This window comes from Falco biarmicus, chromosome 7 (assembly GCF_023638135.1).
Source record: "Falco biarmicus isolate bFalBia1 chromosome 7, bFalBia1.pri, whole genome shotgun sequence".
NCBI classification, from domain to species: Eukaryota; Metazoa; Chordata; class Aves; order Falconiformes; family Falconidae; genus Falco; species Falco biarmicus.
In genome coordinates this window covers 13,618,498-13,637,056 of record NC_079294.1, presented here as the reverse complement: position 1 = coordinate 13,637,056, position 18,559 = coordinate 13,618,498, and the positions used below count along the sequence as shown (strand labels likewise).

Genomic DNA, 18,559 nt, shown 5'->3' with positions numbered 1-18,559 from the left:
CAAAAGGAGAGAGGAGATTTACCTTTAAAGAAATAGAAAAGGCTGACACAACATTTAGATGTACTATTTGTTGCCGTGATCCTTTTGTTTGCTTTATGGAATTCAACAACTGTTCTAACACCTGGAGCCTTAAACAAAAACAGAAAAGAAACCACAGAATTAAAAATTAAGGAAACAAATAATGACTTTTTATTTTATTCTAACACACACAACAAAGCCTATATATTATAGAAAGAGGTGGAACAAATCTATTATCCTTACTCGGGCATTTTCCTTCAATTGGTATCCCTGTCTCCTACAAAAATTTTTAGTTTTCCGTATTAGAATAGATAATTACTCTATGAACATGAATTTTTTGCCTTTGTTTCTTTATAACATATGTATTTACAGATAATCACACTGAATAATACTATTCAGATGTATATGAGAATGATGCATTTAGACTTACAATTGAGAAAGGAATTGGGAAAAGAAGAACAAAAGGAAAATGCAATTATCTGCAGCAATTAGTTCAAGTCTTGACAAACAGGGAAGAAAAACCTACCAGCAACCTGGTGACAGTAGGGGTAAAAAGCCCAGACAAACAGAAAAAAACCACCAAAAAAAAAAAGCAGTCACTGAAGACAGAATAAGGAAGTAAATGCAAGTCAGAAGAATGTATCACGAAGTGTATGGCAATTTTATTAGCAGGTATGCTCATATACAAACAGCTGCCTCAGAATTACACTAAATCCTGAGCATTCTCAGCAGTGAAGACATCAAGACTCAGGACTCGCATGCTAAGCACTTCTCCCTCACAAGAAATGACAAAACCATCACTGTCCATAATGATCATGATCTGAGGTCTAACTACAGTTGGCTTTGAAAATATTAAGCTGTTTAATTTTAAAATAATTGCTTTGCTCTAATGGTGCATTCAATAAAATGACCAGCAGCACACAGAATAAGCAACAGCATGCAAAAATATTGAGGAATTTAATGCCTCAACTATGCGTGTGCTTCTAAATGTGAAACAAACGAAAATGCCATGTGCACAGTAGGAAGTTACATATACATAAAACCAAGAGAAGTCTCTGATCCCTTTCAAGTATTCTTGTACCTCAAGAGAAATGTGCTGAGACACACACTCTTGTTTCTTACCATCCACTTTTTATAAAGAACGAGGCAGAATAACACTTGAATTTTACTGCAGCTTCCTATTCCTTTTGTCCCTCTTTGGTTCTAAGGCATTTAGTAATTATGCATTAAGCACTATAATAATTGTGTAATATCTCTTAAAATAGCTACTGTTTTGATCTAGTTATTGAAACAAAACATTAATTTTCTTTGTTAACAGCATTTATTATAATCACAGTAACCTCTTGCTGGATGTACCTTTTCATTGTAATTTTAAACAGAGTTGAGTACTGTTAGTCTGAATTGTATTATTCAGATGGTTTACAGAATCCACTTAAACAATTCATTATTTTTTCAGAATTGTTTTCTTCTGTGTTCAGTCTCAAAGACTGTGAACATCTCTTTGCATCTCCCAAATTCCCCAGCAGTTATAGTTACTACTTTACCTGTGAGATTCTGCCACATGGGAAAAGATAACTCCAAAAAGACGAGTTGCTGCACTGATAACAGACAACACAGGAGGTAGTGGTTTAGGTACTGAATCACCTTTTGCCACTTTCTCATAAACTGAGTAAGGGTCATACTCCAGGCTGCCACCAGCTATGCTGTTACCTAAAAGAAGCTGCAAGAAGGAAAAAAGCGATAGCCATACTTCTGACCAAGTCAAAACCAGCACTGACCCAAATAATTAGAACTGTATGAAAATATAATACCATTATACTGGATCAAAAAGTACCTGCTCTTCGATAAATCGGTGGTCAGTCTCCTGCAGTAAGGGACCAAGTAAAAGGAGATCGTTCTCATGACAAAGGGGTGGAAGCAAGAATGTAGAGGCATCAATCTGGCTATCTGGGACAGTCAAATCAGCCACTAATTCCTTCAGAACAGCAGAGAAGCTTCCTTCAAATTAAAGGAAAAAAACACTCAACATTTTTGGTTAATTACTTGCCAAAAGCAACTGTGGGAACAAGTTATTTATACTCAAAGAGCAACATCCATCTAACATGTTTCTTAAATCTTTAAATGGTTAACTGCAGAACACTCTTGGTACAGGGGAAACAACAGAGCACCACCTAAGATAACAAGCACATACAGCAATCTAGAAGCTGAACAAAGAGCTCTACCTCTACAGAAGGCATAATGCCATACAGCTGCTATTCCAGTTAAGTTAGTTACATTTACAACTAAAGTACAGGAAAAAAGGCAGTTACAAGCACAGCCATATTTTCTTCTCTTTCCTGAAAATTAATGCTGTGGAATGTATTACGTAACCACGCAGGAATACTTGGATTTGGCAAGCAGATGTAATTTAAAATGTCCATAAGTTTGATAAATAACCAAAAGCTGCAGAACGTACTCCCCTATTTCAGGAGTTTGCATTCAAAAAGCAAAGCATGAGGAATTTACTCTAAGTTACATTATGATAATTTACACTGGTAGTTAAAACTTTCACATATTTTTTGTACATAAAATTTCAGGCAAGATTGCACATTATACATAAACAACATTAGGCATTCCGAGTCAGACTATTTCAGGTTATTAAAATAATCCCTGTTGTGAGAAAACATTTCCAGTCCTGAACCACAAGTGATGAGAAAGGTCTGGCTTATCTGGTAAGTTATATTGAAAAACACTGCAGAACTGATCTTGAAGAATGTACAGAGTCTTTATGCAAATATTTCACAAAAAATTACCTCCAGAGCATTAAGATTGCAAAGTCAAGTCTTCATGAACTGGGAAATACCAGCATTAAGCAGGGCTTGACTCCACATATCCAGTTCCTTGCATTCAGTTTTATTAGATGATCACACAATTACCTGTTTGCACTACAGATGCTTATAATTTTTCAACACGCTGAAGTTCCAAAAAGTGGGACAACACAGTTTTCAGCACCTCGTACGAGCACAAGCAGAACTGTTTGTCTAGTTGGAGCTGGTAGCTGCAAACAGCTATTTTATCCTTCCTGGATCTTGAGTTTGTTCTGAGAAAGCTCACTTCCCCGCCTCTATCCCCCCGACTCCTGCTCCCATCAGCTTCTCTCTCTTGCAGGCATCTTTTGCTTTGCCTGCCTCCCTGACTAATTAGCAAATATGTAATTTTTCCCGAAATGCTTAACTTGAACCTAAATGCAAAAGGTTGGCAGTATCGCATATATTCCAAGATGCACAGGTAGTGTGTGAAAGGGACATAAACTGAGCCTTTAAAAAAACCACAGTAATAAAATCCAACAACTAGAAACTGCTCTTTTGTTAATCATCATGGATGACAATTTAAAAAAAAAAAAAAAAGAAAAAAAGAAAAAAAAAGCCCCTTCCTATGAAAACAACTGTTCAAATAAAATTTAATGGAGACACTCAGCAATTTTTAACCCAATTAACATTTATTTTAGTCCTAGAGACTTGGCCACTCTCAACATGCCAAATAATATTATCCCAATGTAAAGCAGTTAAAAATTTTGAGCCAGACTGCTGTTCCAGCATTCTAGCTATTCATCTTGTCCTATTAAGAAAGTGAATCCTTGTATTCAATTTTATGGTTTAGACAGTGGAACATAATAAGCACAAAAAGCTTAAAAATGATAAGAACCCTAATGAGTTCTCTGAAAAACACAGTAATTTCAGACCACAGAAAACATCAATAAATCTAATAATCAAAATTCAACCTACTGAAATTATTTGTGTGAAATTCTTAAATTGGACATTATAATAATTTTTATATTATCTCACAGGAAATAAACGTTTTAGCCTCAAAAACATGAGCACATTATAATCCAAAACTAATGACACATGAAAATGTTCACAAATATGAATCATCATCTTAGAAACAGAACCAGCTTTTTCCAGCTTAACAAGTTCACATTTTGGATCAGCTAAATTGCAAAGTCTTAAATGTTCAGAGATGATGGAAGGCAGCAACTAAAACACATTAAATGTCTTTCACTGATGTTCAATTTAACCTAATACATTCTCCTCCTATGTGTCACTGCTAAAATAACACAAAAAATCAGCTGCTACTCATCTATACTCACACTAAGCCTCCATAAAATTCTGCTCTTTGAGCAGATACTGATTTTCAGCGATAACGGAAAGCAGTAAGAGAAACGTGAGAGAGGCAGAAAGAGAGCAGGAAAGGATCAAGCAGAGCCTGAACAAGTCCCAGAAATTCAGGCCTCAGGAATCTAAAGGTTTGAATAGAGGAAGATGCTTGGAGCTATGAACAAAGAACCTATTTTCAACTGTTTATTTTGCTGAGTATTTTGTTTTGTTCCTCTTGTGCTAAAGAAAGCAAGCTTTACACATTATTTGCAAATACTAAAACCTTGAGTTACAACCCCTAGTGTATGTTCCATCACTACTCTTCTCAAAAAGAAATAACTTGCAGGTTTCTAGCCTCTGGCTCAGTACCTAGATCGAAGAAAATGAAAAGAAAAAATGAAACCATGAACTGGTTTAAGCTTCTCATTCAGTGTGTCGCTCTGAGCCGTGCAAGATGTGCCAGGCTGTGCAACACTCCTAATATTCTTCCTAATAATAAAACTAAAATTCCACAGCAAAAAAAGCATCCTAGGTTCCATAAATATATTCTTTTCCCCATTATTTTTTTTTTAAAATCCTAGTATATTTGCAAAGAGATACAGTTTCTGCATGGAACTGTCATACTGGAAACAATATGGGAAAAACAGTGTTTCAAGCTTTACCATAAAAAGTTGTTTTGGGTTTTTTTTGGTTTTTTGTTGTTGGTTTTTTTTCATTTTTAAAGTATGCATATTTAGATGCTAAAATATGTGACAGACCTTGAAAATAAGCTCTGGTAATACATGCATTTCCATTCTTCCCCCACTCTCATATTGCTGTATTACAAACAGGTGGACAATTCTGAGACTACATCTATCAAATTACTGTTTTGATTCTAAACCTATTTACAAAGATTTCAGAGGTGTGACCACATTTATAACAAATCTTTTAAGCTTTTTCTTTATGTATTGGCTCTAGAATGCAGCATCCTCAGCTAGGATGCTCTCTCATGGAAGTCAGGCTTTGCAGGCCACACTGTAAAACACTACTTATTTTTCAGTTATGTTAGACCATACGCAAAAATCCCAAATCCACCAAGAAACCGCCCAACCTACCCACACCCAAATATCTGTATTCTGTGAAACATTGTCTCTTTAATAAAAGAACAAAAGAAATAACTTGCTATAATGGATAGAGACATCACTTTCAGTCTTTAAGCCCAAGTCAGAAATGATTATACACTATGCTTCAAGAGTTACACACAGACTTGTAACACAACAACTGCTTTATGGAAAAGGTCAGGAGCTTGTTCTTATGAAGATTCACTTAGCAGTTACCACTAGATGGAGCATACTATTTGAGTAAGGATTCCCTCCATGATACAGAAGATAGAGGCAATTCAGTGCCCGGCTTGCCCATATTCTCTCTGTCCTGATGAAATACCCTGTACTTCTCTTTACAACTGTCAAAACCACTCCGATTCCTTATTTCAGTCCATACAGTACTCTATGGCAAACAATTTAAAGCAGACAAAGGTATTTAATGTTTTAGCTGAACTGTGAGACTTGTGTACCTACAGTGCATAGTTACTGGATTAGAGGATTAGATTTTAAATACTGCTAGTTATGTTCTGCTACAGGAAAGTAAGTCTATCCCCACATTTTGTTGCAATTTTACTTTTAAATACAAACTCATTACCCACAATCTGCACAGGAACAGATTACTACATCTGTAATATATAAGTCTACTTGAAGCAATTAAATTAAATTTTTTCAATGGACTATATGCAATTGGTTTATACTAAGATTACACCTTTGGGTTTGGGATTCAATGGAAAGCAAAACAGGCATCAAACAAAGCAAATTCTTCAAATAGCTTCAAATTGCAAGGTTGTCTGCCTTCAAGTTTCAACTAAACATAGTACAAAAATCTGTATTTGTAATAGGAGAGGGGGGAAAAAAAGATGATCATGAACACTAATTTTTCAAAACCACAGTGGTGAATTCACTACAATTTCATCATATTTAAACAGAAGGAATAAAATTTGTTTATTAGAAATGGTGGAACTAACTCTTGCTAGTGGAATATATGTTGAACAAAAACTTAAAACCAAGCCCATGTTATTTTTAATGCATTTCTCTTTGTAAGGAAATACATACCTTCATAGGTCTTTGGAGGCAATACTGCTAGTAATTCATAAAGTTTATGTCTGTAAACTGTTGATGGTGTTTTTAAAGAATTGCCATATGATTTGTATATTGAAGAAAGCCTTAAAATATAAAAAGCACATCAGAGATGTTAAAGACTTTAAGCATTATGCAACACTCTGGTTTAATTTGTACCACTCTACTGAATGCTTCTAAAATCATACATAAGTACAGTTTTGATTTGCATTACCAATAGTAAAAGCAAAACAATGTATTTCACATGTTCTGACAGAGTATCTGTTCTCCATTCCCAATCATTATTTTTATTTAACGCTAGAGAAATAAACAAGGTTTTCTATTTCCTTTGATTGTACCTAAATTTATTACAACTAACCTTTTTATAGATGTATCTCTATAAGTTAAAGAGTTTAGAACTCAAATACATTAAATCACTACATATTCTTAAGGCAAAAGTTTAAAAAGTATAAAATCCTTTTCCGCTTAGTTCTGAATCTAAATATAAAAAATGCCCATGTCTAGAACTTTTTGTCCAAGCGTATTCTTGAATTGTTTTTTCTTTTATAAAAAACTACCATGCGTAAACACAAATGTGTATGTTTGATTTAAAAAGCAGAATAAAACCACTAACTTAACAAAACCATACAATAATTTCTTCCCTAGCTTTTTTTTACACGATACTGGAATCTGTAAGATCCATTATTATGCCAGCTATAGTCTTCAGCTTTACAGCTAAATTCTGTAATTTTCGTGCCTTGAGAGGAAAGTTCTTTAGAAAGTGCACTAAAATTAAATACAAGAAGATTGCTCTGTAGCTTTTCAAAGCCAGAATCTCATTTAACAGTTTTATACACATACTTACTGCGTCAATAAATCAACAGCACTTGGGAGAGGAGGAAGAAGTCTCTGAACAACTTCATCCGTAAGAAGACCAGCACAGTGGGAAACAAAGCTTTTGATAGCTAGAAAAGGAATTGGATTTTAACTTACTTAGTGTGAGAGATCTAGAAGAAAAAAAATCACAATAGTGAAGTAATCACATTATTACCTCACTAATAACCTAGAAGCAGAAGAAAGCATGCAAAAAAATTCTAAAATATTTTCACCAATAATTTAAGAAACTGATAAAAATCTCAAATTAAAGGAGTTGTAATGACAGATACACTGTTTTGGTGTCTCAGCTTGGACATTCATATCTGGACTTTTAATTGCATATATAATGCAAGCATTTTTTGCTTTTTGTTATGAATTGAGTTATGGGATATAACTCAACCTCATGATGATAACAAAAAAAAATGGGAGAAGGATGATGATCAGATGATCTGCTGCTTACTCTGCCAGTTTTCTATTTAAATTCAGCTTAATTACTGTACTTTAGGAAACAACTTAAATGTGCAGTAGTATTTTTCATTATATTTACAGATGCACCTAGAGAATATACAGACTTCCAAAAGAAAAAAATAAATATTTAAATTGTTTAGGTTACTTAAAAAACGAAATTGCTATGGAATTCCATGCTTTCCAATAAATTTTAATAGTGAGTGAGAGGGATGATCACTATACTAGGGTTCACATATCTGCAATGCAAAGAACCCTTCAGTACTCTAGAGTACATAACTGAAACACATTAAGTGTTTGAAGATCACCAGAGTAATCTCTTGGAAACCCAAATTCATAGTATTTCATGACGAAAAAATGCAACCCACCAGACAGTAGCCAAATACACAGTACTCTTTACTGGCTGAGAATTTCAACTTCCTTACTGCAGTTTTTACTTCAGTCTTCCCACTCTCACAAATGTGTTTGACTGACTCACCAATTCTATTTTGCTTACAGAAAGTTACATGTTAGGAAACAGAACTGCTATTTACCAAATATAATAGACTGTACAAACAACAGCGCACATTCCTGATCTGGGTCTTCATTCATTACTGTGATATGTATGTTAAACAAGAGAAAAGAAGCAACCTTCCTGATATCATTTACTGCTTGGAAACCAGCTGATTAGAAGAAAAAGAGGAAAAACCCTCTTGGGTTATTTTTGTCTGTTTTTTACAAAAATGAAACACATGTATATTTTATATATATATATGTAGAAGCACGTATGTTGGGGAGTGAATACATCTCTTACCATCCAGTGAAACAAACAATATGCAGGATCCTTGTTCTTTCCAAAGGAAAAAATAAACAAACAGCCCAACTATAAATATGCAGATAAAGACACAGTAAATCCCACTTACCACAGAGAGCACCAGCACGACCTTCCAGTGTTACTTGCCAGGTAAATGAATCTCCTCGTGTCTTCTCTATTTCCAGGTCTTTAGGAGATGATGGAAAGATGCACTTCCACAGTAACAGCATTCGTGGCAGATGGTGCTGGACAACTGCAGGACCTGTAAATGTTGATGGTTGTCATGGCAATGTAAGGATTAATAAAATTAAATTTTCTCTTTGGTCCTTTTTTCTATATTCACAAAATCTTTACAGCTGTGAACAAAACTTTATGCTATTTTCTCAGCCTTCTCATATGTAATTTCTCAATGTCTACTGTCTTGGTACTCCATTTTCATACATAACTACATACTCACTGACACATTTACTAGTGTGTCACCGAGCCAACTATAGTCTCTGTTTTACAAAGTACAGACCCTGTGGATCACCATCATAAAAGAGATGTAATAAGCAACAGTGATATTCAGAAAAGCAAACTTTTGTAATAGGTTAATGCACAAGGTGTGTTTTCCCTAATCTAAGAAAAAACTGGAAGCTGTTGGGCACAAGTAAGCACTGAAAACATGAATGGTGCCTTAACAATGTGAACAAAACAGATAAAATACATTTTTCAATTAGTAATTTAGTGATCACAGCCAATAATGTGACCACTAATAAATATGAGAAATGCCTGACAAGAGGGAAATAAAAATGATTAGCTCATTTTCTGCTGAGATAGATGTTGAAAAGTATCAGTGTAATTCTTCATGACCACAAAGACATTTGGTTAGATTGACTTTGAAATTTATCTTCTGCATTTAATTAATAACAGGCCCTACTCAGTCACTTTTTCAGACATTGCTCCCAACGAATCAATAGCAAATTTGAAAGAAATTACATTTTTATTTTAGAAAGTTTTTCTAAAGATTCCAAACAATAATTTATTTTTTTAGAATTATTTTGCAGTGGTAAATTAAAAGAAACATTAAAAGAGCTAAAGTCAGAGACAGAACAGAGAACAAAATGTAGTTTAAGAAAAATTGTAGAAAGGTACTACCTAATGTCATGAGGGCAGATATCAACAGCCATCCAGCCTGCGTTCGCTGCAGTGAAATGCGACTGTTTTGAGAAGCAGAACACAACAAATCCTCTGCTACTGTCATGATTACCTTCAAAGTTAAAGAGAAAATCAGAGCATCAGCATCTTAGTAATAACCAGATATTCTTTCATTACTATTTGCTGTGATACTTAATCCTATTTCAGTGTCCCCAAATAGAATGCCATCTTCCCCTCACACTAAGGCAATAAACCGAGGCTCATGAAGATGCAATGACTGACTTCAGTGCTAGTCCTGGAGGGCTTCAATAGTTCTGTGGGGTACTAGGTAAGTTACTTTGTTACTTTGTTCCCCTTTCTTTTATCAGCAGTAAAACGATAGCTGATAATTCTCATAGGAATACACGCTGCAAGGATAGAAGTGTTCTGATACTCATTTATGCCACTGTATAGAAAAAGGATAGCATGAGGCCTGCAATTTAGAGCTCAGAAGAAGTGGTGAGAGGGGTAATGATCTTTTTATCCTTGTTTTAGAGTAAGGTCTATTACTCTCTGGCAGTTTTTAAATCAACAAATGGTATGACTAAACAAACAAGTTAGAATAGTATAGTTCGAATTCCTCCTAGCTTCTCTGCAAAAACTGCACATGCCTACTATTATGTCCTAAATGCAAGGTGACAATCTGCACTTATTACCAAAGCACAAGGTATCTAGAATTTACATGGAGGAACACATACTGTGTCCATGGACAATTACCACAGTACAGCTACAAATGCTAGAAGTATTCTGCAAGTGGTTTGCTTCGGTGACATTTCACATATGCCAAAAAGAATTTCTTATATCTTGCATTATGTCTTGTCACCAAAACAAAATGCTTATAAATTAGTATTACAAGTAAGAAGTGCCATTATCAATAAAATCATTAAAAGCCTCAGTATAGACAACATCCTTCTACAATTTTTTTGCATGCTATAATTTATTTGGACAGTATATTCCTTCTAAAATTTATCTACACACTTTAAAATGTCATGAAAGTTTGCACCTGAAAGTTTGCTTCATGAAAATTTGAAATCTGTATACTTCAAAACTTCATAAAATACCAAGTCTGAAAATACTAGTTTCCCCAATTCCATAATGCTATCAGGGAGCTGCAAATGATCTGTTTTATAGGTTCCTGATAGCATCGAAATACCCCATTCTACCATTAAAACAGTATCCTTGTTAAATAATACTACTAAGAATCACTAACAGCTTAGTATACTTAAATTACCTGTTAAACAAACACCCTAGAAAGAATTTCTTTAATGATTTCTGACAACTTTTCTCTCTGTGTACTAGGAGAAATGTCTTATTTTTGAACTGAAGTATAAGCACTAGTACAGAATGCTAAATATATACACACCCACTAATTATTTTGTTTTCTTGAATAGGTTCCACCTGCAACTCTAACTGCTTTCTCAGAGAAAAATGCATTAATATAAAACAGCTTCTGTCCAGGTCACTACTGTCTATGTTTGATATTTCCTTTTCAGAACTGCTCTATTTAACACTGGTCTCTTTCAGCTCCTCAGAAGAGCAGCTAGTCTGGAATCTGGCAGCATTCCTAGGAGAGAATGGAAAAGGGCTTTTGTCAGCTCCTCTGTTCTCCCCTCTGCCAGCTCAGTACAGAATACAGTGTTTCTCCCACACTTTTCTGTGACCTCCCATAGCTCCTCCTGGCCCTATTTCATCTTACTCTGTTCCTCTAAAAGAAAGCTTTGTAAAGAATTACATTTCTCTGTTAAACAGAAATTTCAGCTCTGCTTAGGTGTGTAGTATTTGAATGGCAATTTTTATCTATATAACTGGGCAAACAATATTAATTTTGTTCTCTCCCTATGGTCTTTCAGTAATAACAAGGAAAAGTTTTTAAAAGCTAAGGCAAATTACTTTTTTTTTTTTGTTCATTTATAAATTGTTTCATCAGCATTTGGGACTTTGAATGTCAACAACGGTAGTTAGCAATGTCTGTTAAGGAGTGGCATGGAACTGTTAATACTCAACGACATGGAAAAGGTGGGCTAGAATAACTGCAAAGGACATTTTTCCTAGTGTACCAAAACATTCCTTTCATCTTATAGTGGTATAGTAACAAGAGAAAAACCACAACCCTCATGTAAAACTGCCACTCCTTCTCTAATGTCTGCTGGCTCCGAAACAGGTATTTTCAGAACTGAGAATGTAAGTTTCTACATTATGCAGAGAATTAGCAGGTACTGCTGACAGTGGTGTTGCACTGCAGTTTTCCAGCTATAACTCACTCCATGGATAAAGTTCTCATTGAGATGGAAACAGCTTCTTCTCTTGGTCTGTATTTCTATATCTGCACATCCCTAAAACTTCAGAGCACAGTATATTCTATCTGCTTTAGGGAAGGGGACTGGTACAAGCATCTTAAACTACGTTAATGCAAGAAACTGGTTTCTGTTAAATTCTGTTAAACAAAATGAAAGCATGTATCTGTTGGACTTAACTAAAAATTCTGTTGGACTTAGTCAAAGATTTTCAAGATAATACATAACTGCTGTTATTGGCGTAAGCACTGAGTAAACTGTACACTGGACAGTCATTGATGGGCCTGGGAAATACTAATTTGACTTCATCTGTGGTTGGATGAGTTTCCTTCCAGGAAACTTATTTCTAACATCGCAACACGCAAAAGACCTGTATGTATACCTGCAATCATTTTTTAAAAAAGAAAGATCTCTTTCCTTTGGCAAAGTCTGATACACTTCAGCTGTATGTACTCTGAACTAGCCCTTTCTCACCATTAACACTGCTGAAATGACAGTTTTCTAATTTAAGTCAAACTGGGCCAGAATTGCAGATGGTCTGATCTTGCTGTAAAGAATTTAGTTTGAAATTCTGGAAATTGTAACTCTACTCAAGAAATATTTTCTCCAGGTAAACCTTTTCTTAGGCTGTTCGATTTAAGTCCTTACAGCTCCACAGAACTGCCCTCTGTCCCAAAACACCAAATTTCTCCCCTAACAAACTTCTACCTTAGAAAAAGGTAGCAGTACGAGTGGTTAATAAAGTCATTAGTGGAATTTCCTGAGAAATTCACAATCCTGACACAAGTGAGAAAAACACTTGCTTATTCAAGTTATGGTATGCTTCAAAATCCCCTTCTCGAGGAAAGAAAGTCTCTCATCAGTACACTGCGTTATGTGATCGTGTCATAAAGAATGCATGCAAATGCTACCACAAAAACAACAAAGAACTGCATATAAACAAAGTATTCCGACCATACCTTCCCTTTTCCATGTGGAATTCCTAAAGGACAGTATTTTACTGCACCCAGCAAAGCAGCAACAGCAAAACTGTAGCCAGTTATTGCTTCTGGGGAGGTTTTCAATGCACTAAGACGTTCAATGCAACGATCCAACAGTAGGGACACATAGGAGGGCAATGCTACTGCAATACAGCGCAAACACCAAGCTGCTGTTAGTCTAACTGAAATGCTGGGATGAAGAATGACCGAAATTACTGCTTCCAGAACTCCTGAAAAATAAAATGCATAAACACACTTAAGAAATATGGAAGCAGATTGTCAGACAAGCAAAAATGCAGAGAGAGTACTGGTGAATGTAGCACTACCCAGTCTGTGTACTTCTCTTTAAACAGTACTATTGATTTTTATTGTGAAATATTTCTTACAAAATTTAAATACTTAATACTTTTCAAAAAAGTTACGCTGAATGAAAAGTAATGATATGGAGAAAATCTAACACATTACACTGTTATTCACCAACATGTATAGAAAATATCTGTAAGTATTCTCAAGGAAGCAGAAATCCATGCAGTGGAAACAGATGTCTACTTGAACCCATTAAAAAAAAAAAGCAGCTCAATGAAAACAAAGGCAGATGAAGGTACTCAGCTCAATCAAACTGATTTACTATAAACATTATGAAGTATTGGACATCAAATACAACCCTTAATGGAGATAAATTTGATAGTGTTCGTTGTTTTTTTTCAATTAACATACTAGTACAGGTTGGAGAAGATACAGAACTCTTTGAGCAATGCCTAAAGATTTCCTACACCATGTAAGGTAGCCAACTCCCCCTCTTTTTTTTTTTTTTTTTAAATTTAGTGGGAGAAAATAGAAAAGGATAGAACTAAGAAGGTCCAAGTGAGGAGCCTGCACACCAGAAAAAAGGTTGCTATAGTCAGTGCTAGACAAAGGATCCCAACGGATTTGAAGAATTGACAGTCGAGCCATCAAAGATCACAGTGAACAAAGGAATATATTTTGTACTCTGGCCACAAAACAATTCAGGGCCTGTACCTGTACTGGAATCTTGCAGTAGCGGTCCTGCTGTAGTTCCTAAGCCCTGGATGAGACTTCCAAGTTCCTGAAGTGCACAAACAAGCACATGTTGACTTGCTGTTACATCTGTTGTACTAATTCTTGTTTCCAGGTTACTGTCACTTATTGCAGCATCTGGTAACACAATATAGGAAAACCCCCATGAAATCATTACCAAAATGAAACAAACATCAGAAGAAGAATTTTGCTGTAGTAAGTTGTTTGTATTACCAAATGAGCTTTTACCGTTACCATTTATATTTACCAAACTGTTTTGCAAAGGTTGGCCTTCACTGAGCCAAGTACATTTCTATTACTCAAATGGATAGTGCAGTAACGTCTGTGAGGGTAGATAAAATGAACACTACCGAATTGCTTATCTTTAAGTGGTGGGGAACAGTGACTAGTAAGAAGCATGCTATTCTCAGCCTCACTAGTGACTTAAAGAGGTCATGCTTTGATGTAACTTGCCAGAATGTACTACATTGCAGGAAAAAAGAAAGGGAAGGAAAGAGTAAATTGAGCAAGAGCAAGCGAGTGAGAAGGTGGGGTAGGGAATGAAGAGGGAGGGAAAAATCTGGAGTTTTTTAAAAGTTCACCTTTTCAGACACAAATTATTATGCCAGTTTAGGCATCTAACATTTAAATAGGATACAATATGCTGCTGTACACCAGGGGATGACTGGTTATGCCCAACATTCTTTTCCCCTACAAGGACGATGGCGGAAGATCAGTAGCTTTTTTGGGAAGCTGTGTACAAGACTACCATGCAAGAGATCCGTTTTCTCCAGGAGAAATGCTCATTTTGTCAGTTAGGAACGCGTGTTTCTTTTTTGAACCATAAGTAGCGTCAGCTGCTCTGGACAGGAAGGCAGAATCTGTCTAGACATGTATTAACTGCGAATTTAACTTATTTAACAATATCGTCTCTACTTTATTACTGTATATATTATTTTATTTCTAATTGTTAAAAACAGTATTTGCCAGGGGAAAAAAAATGTTATAAAAGATGTTTCCACTTGTGTGGGTACACACATGCAGAAACACAGACACATACACAAACAAATAACCAGCCAAGTTAAAAACAAAGCAGCCCATCGAAAGCCCCCTACATTATTATGGTAATAAATCAGCACTACATATTCTGTTTCTGCAGTCTCTGGATTAGGAAGTTGGACAATCACTTAAAAAAGGAAAAACAGAGGCCCAAATGGATAATCTTGTTAGACCCATACCCACAACTTTCTTCAGTTTCCAGATGGCCTGACAAATCTCCTTGGCAGCTGCAATTTGAGCTTTTTCCCCAAGAAGGCCTCCTACTGTAGCTCGAAGGATAAAGGAAACACAGCGGCGACAGCCGATAGCATCCATCTGACTCTGAATGGCCTTAGGGTGAGATGGAGACACAAGATCTAGAATATGGGAAAGGAAGGCAGAGAAGTTCCTTTCAAGCCATTGTGCTCCTAATGTAGAGACAAATACCACATATGCCTGAAAGAGATTTGAAAAGAAGCCATATTTTAGAGCAAAATCATCTGGAAAACCACTGCCAACTATCCCACATGTATTTTCTTCTTTTAAAAAAAATCCCTGCACACTGCCACAACTAGAACATCACTTATCTGAGATTACTTCTGAATTTACACATTCATAAATCACTTACGTTCTCACTTTCAGGTAGCTGCAAAATTTTTTTGACCTATTTTAATAATTTAAATTACTATCAAAACTGTACTAGCAATATTGCAGCCTGCTTTCACTGTAAATTAATTCAAGCTGCCTGCCCATGTTATTTCACTTCAGAGTGTGAGAAATGGCAGTTTACCCTGCACAGGCACTTGTTATGTAAAACATTGTGTTTGGTCTCACTGAACAACAGCTTCCAGCTATTTAACATTCTGCACATGGAACCCAAATTTAATGTATGAATGCATTTTAAGAACTACTATGTTACAAAACTATAACCCAGAACCCTGAGAGAATTTTGTTATTATAGGCTTTGAATTAGGGAATATTTGCAGCCCCCAAGCACTGCTCTTCATCTCAATTAATTTTAATTGTTTGCCTTGTAATGGAGGTACCATAAAAAGACTACGTTTGTCACAACAAAGAGAAAGAATGCAGAGTCACTTTACAAATCTAATCACCACAAGACCATTTGTTTTGCCACATAATACACTCCCTTACAAATGCCTTACATGTACATGTGTTGGGTTTTTTTAATGAATAGATGTGCTACCATCAAGAAAAGGGAATACAAAAAATGAGAATGTGCAAATGAACACACAAAATTCCTACAACTACTATCCATATCAATGAACTTCTATATTCACCTTGTACATACTTGTCTCATGTCTAGTATTAACAACAAAATTATTCACATTAAAAGAAGTACTGTAGATGGAGAAATTGTACTGTGAGATTGTGTTAGCACGTAACAGCTCTTAACAAATACTACTTAGGCTTCATAAAGTACCAGCACGTTACCCCTGTTTTATGGATTTGAAAACTGAGGAATTTAACAGGATAAATAGACTTGTGAAGAGTCATACTGCTATGGCTACATTTTGAATTACATCTTGAATCTGGCTGTGTCTTGAACAAATATTAATTCTTCTTCCATATGTAAGAAGTCATCTTCAGTGTTAATATCTTTTATAACTGCAAGTGCTTTCTACTCACAAGCACTGAAACACACAATTTCTCAAGTTTTTCTTATAGAAACATTGCACTATTTTGACTGTTCTGGTACAGTTAAGAGTGTACCATCTCTCACAAGTACTATTGTGTGAATGCAGACATGCATGAAAAAGGAGACAACCTCCAAAAAACAGTACAAACAGCCAAAACACTGTAACTATCTGTTCCTGGAAAACTAATAAAATCACCGTGTATACAGAACACCCTAGGAGTCTGGCATGCATTTTCCAAGCAAATAGCTGTCAAGGTATTATTGTTCCCCAGTCCTTCTATCTGTCTGCCAGAAGTTAATGTTTCTACCCAGCACAATCTGAGCATAGAAGACAATTTGTGAGCACCTTCTAGCCGTTTCAGTACAAAGTCTGGCTTCTATCAGTCAATCAAGCTAATTTACAGATTTTTTTGCACTGCAGGAGTTGAAATGCACTAAAAAAACTCCCTCACTGGCAAAGGGGATGTATCCAATAGCTGTGGGGACTGTAACATTAAAATAATCACAGCTGACTGATATGCAAATGTTCACCATGACCTTTAGTCTTGATTCACAGACTTAACATTTGAATATCTAGGTCTTAGCATGTAAATGTTGTTTAAGATAAAATTTACAGGAAGAAGCCAACCTGATATTATCTGAAAAATTTATACTGCTTTAACCAGCATGCACTATATGGTCTGACTTCAGTCCTGCTCAGTTAACAAGACTCTATGCTCTAATTGAGCATCCAGGAACACAGTAAAACAGTTATCTGTTTTTTTCCACTACATTTTGTTTTCCTTATTTTTCATGCACTTACTCCAAACAGAACGACTCTTTCAGAACAGGACTGGGAATGTCCCTGTATAGAAGGAAACTATTTCAAGTTCAAAGAATCCTTGTAACTTCTTTTCATTTTTAGACATAAGTTATTAATTTAAAAAATTTTAGGAAAGTACTTATTTATATCACTTACCTGAAATTTACATCATGTGAAGCTTTGACGAGTAATATATATTTAATTCTGAGAAGTTAAAACTATCAGGTAAACAATAAGCAACATCAGAAATCTTTTTTCTTTTCTTTCTAGCATAACTCAAGACGTAAATCACTATTTTAAAGTACATACATTTTGTCACAGATACAAACCAGAATGAAATAGGAGATATATGGAGAGCAAAACAGTGACTATAGGAATGTTTAGCAATCTCAGAAAATGATAACTAACGTAATCCAAACCTGGGTGACTCCAACTCTAACATCTCTGCTGACTGAACTGGTCCCTTTCAACATATCACCACTGGCTCGTAGAAATCCACAACTTCCACGCAGAAATCCAGTTCCCAATAGCTCCATCACTTCTTCCAAACAGATTCTGCGGAAGTTATGCCTGGTGGATGCTAAGAATAGTTGTAAATATTTAGAGGAACAGCTCTGTAAAACTTGTTACATTTTAGAAGAAAAGTTTCCACTCTAATGGTTGTATAAAAAAATATTTGCATGAATTCAGTAGCCCAATCAAATCCAAATACTGTTAGAACATAATTTCACAACAGAAACAAAAATGTTTTAGGACTCACTGCTCTAGCAAACCACAGGATTTCTCAAGTTCTTCTGCTTCAGCTACCTTTACATAGTTTAGGCCACCACCTAATATATATACATACATACACCCTCTGTCAGTATTTACCATCTAATCTAAGCTCCCTTTGCAAAAAGGTCAGCGTGGCCTACTCCTACCACCCAAAGCTGCATGAAAGCCCTGACTTAACTCATTGCAGCTTACCACCAAAGATAACTCTCTATTCTGAATTCCAGGCAAGGTGGATCATCTTTCTGCAGCCAGGTCAGGGCACAGCTACAGGTTCTCTTAGAAAAAAAAACGCATCTCACCTTAGTATTAAATTAGCTCCCCAAAGGAATGAAAATAATAGAATATGTTCACAAGCTTCTAGGAAAATTATTTTT

At 35.5% G+C, this 18,559-nt stretch overlaps 1 protein-coding gene across 8 annotated transcripts in view; it reads right to left on the bottom strand.

Annotated features, from left to right (window-relative positions):
• HEATR5A (HEAT repeat containing 5A) overlaps positions 1-18,559 on the bottom strand; it is a 66,880-nt gene that overhangs the window by 28,616 nt on the left and 19,705 nt on the right. For all 8 annotated transcript variants that reach the window (XR_008822913.1, XM_056345319.1, XM_056345315.1 and 5 more), the window contains 11 exons: positions 17,831-17,991; positions 15,153-15,408; positions 13,897-14,052; positions 12,856-13,106; positions 9,564-9,675; positions 8,536-8,688; positions 7,158-7,257; positions 6,290-6,399; positions 1,853-2,016; positions 1,563-1,738; positions 23-128 (listed from right to left, as the gene is read on the bottom strand). Coding sequence is in view for 7 of the 8 variants with exons in the window: in XM_056345319.1 (XP_056201294.1) it covers positions 23-128; positions 1,563-1,738; positions 1,853-2,016; positions 6,290-6,399; positions 7,158-7,257; positions 8,536-8,688; positions 9,564-9,675; positions 12,856-13,106; positions 13,897-14,052; positions 15,153-15,408; positions 17,831-17,991 (1,745 nt within the window). In the remaining variant the exon portion in view is untranslated. The remainder of the gene's footprint in view (positions 1-22; positions 129-1,562; positions 1,739-1,852; positions 2,017-6,289; positions 6,400-7,157; positions 7,258-8,535; positions 8,689-9,563; positions 9,676-12,855; positions 13,107-13,896; positions 14,053-15,152; positions 15,409-17,830; positions 17,992-18,559) is intronic.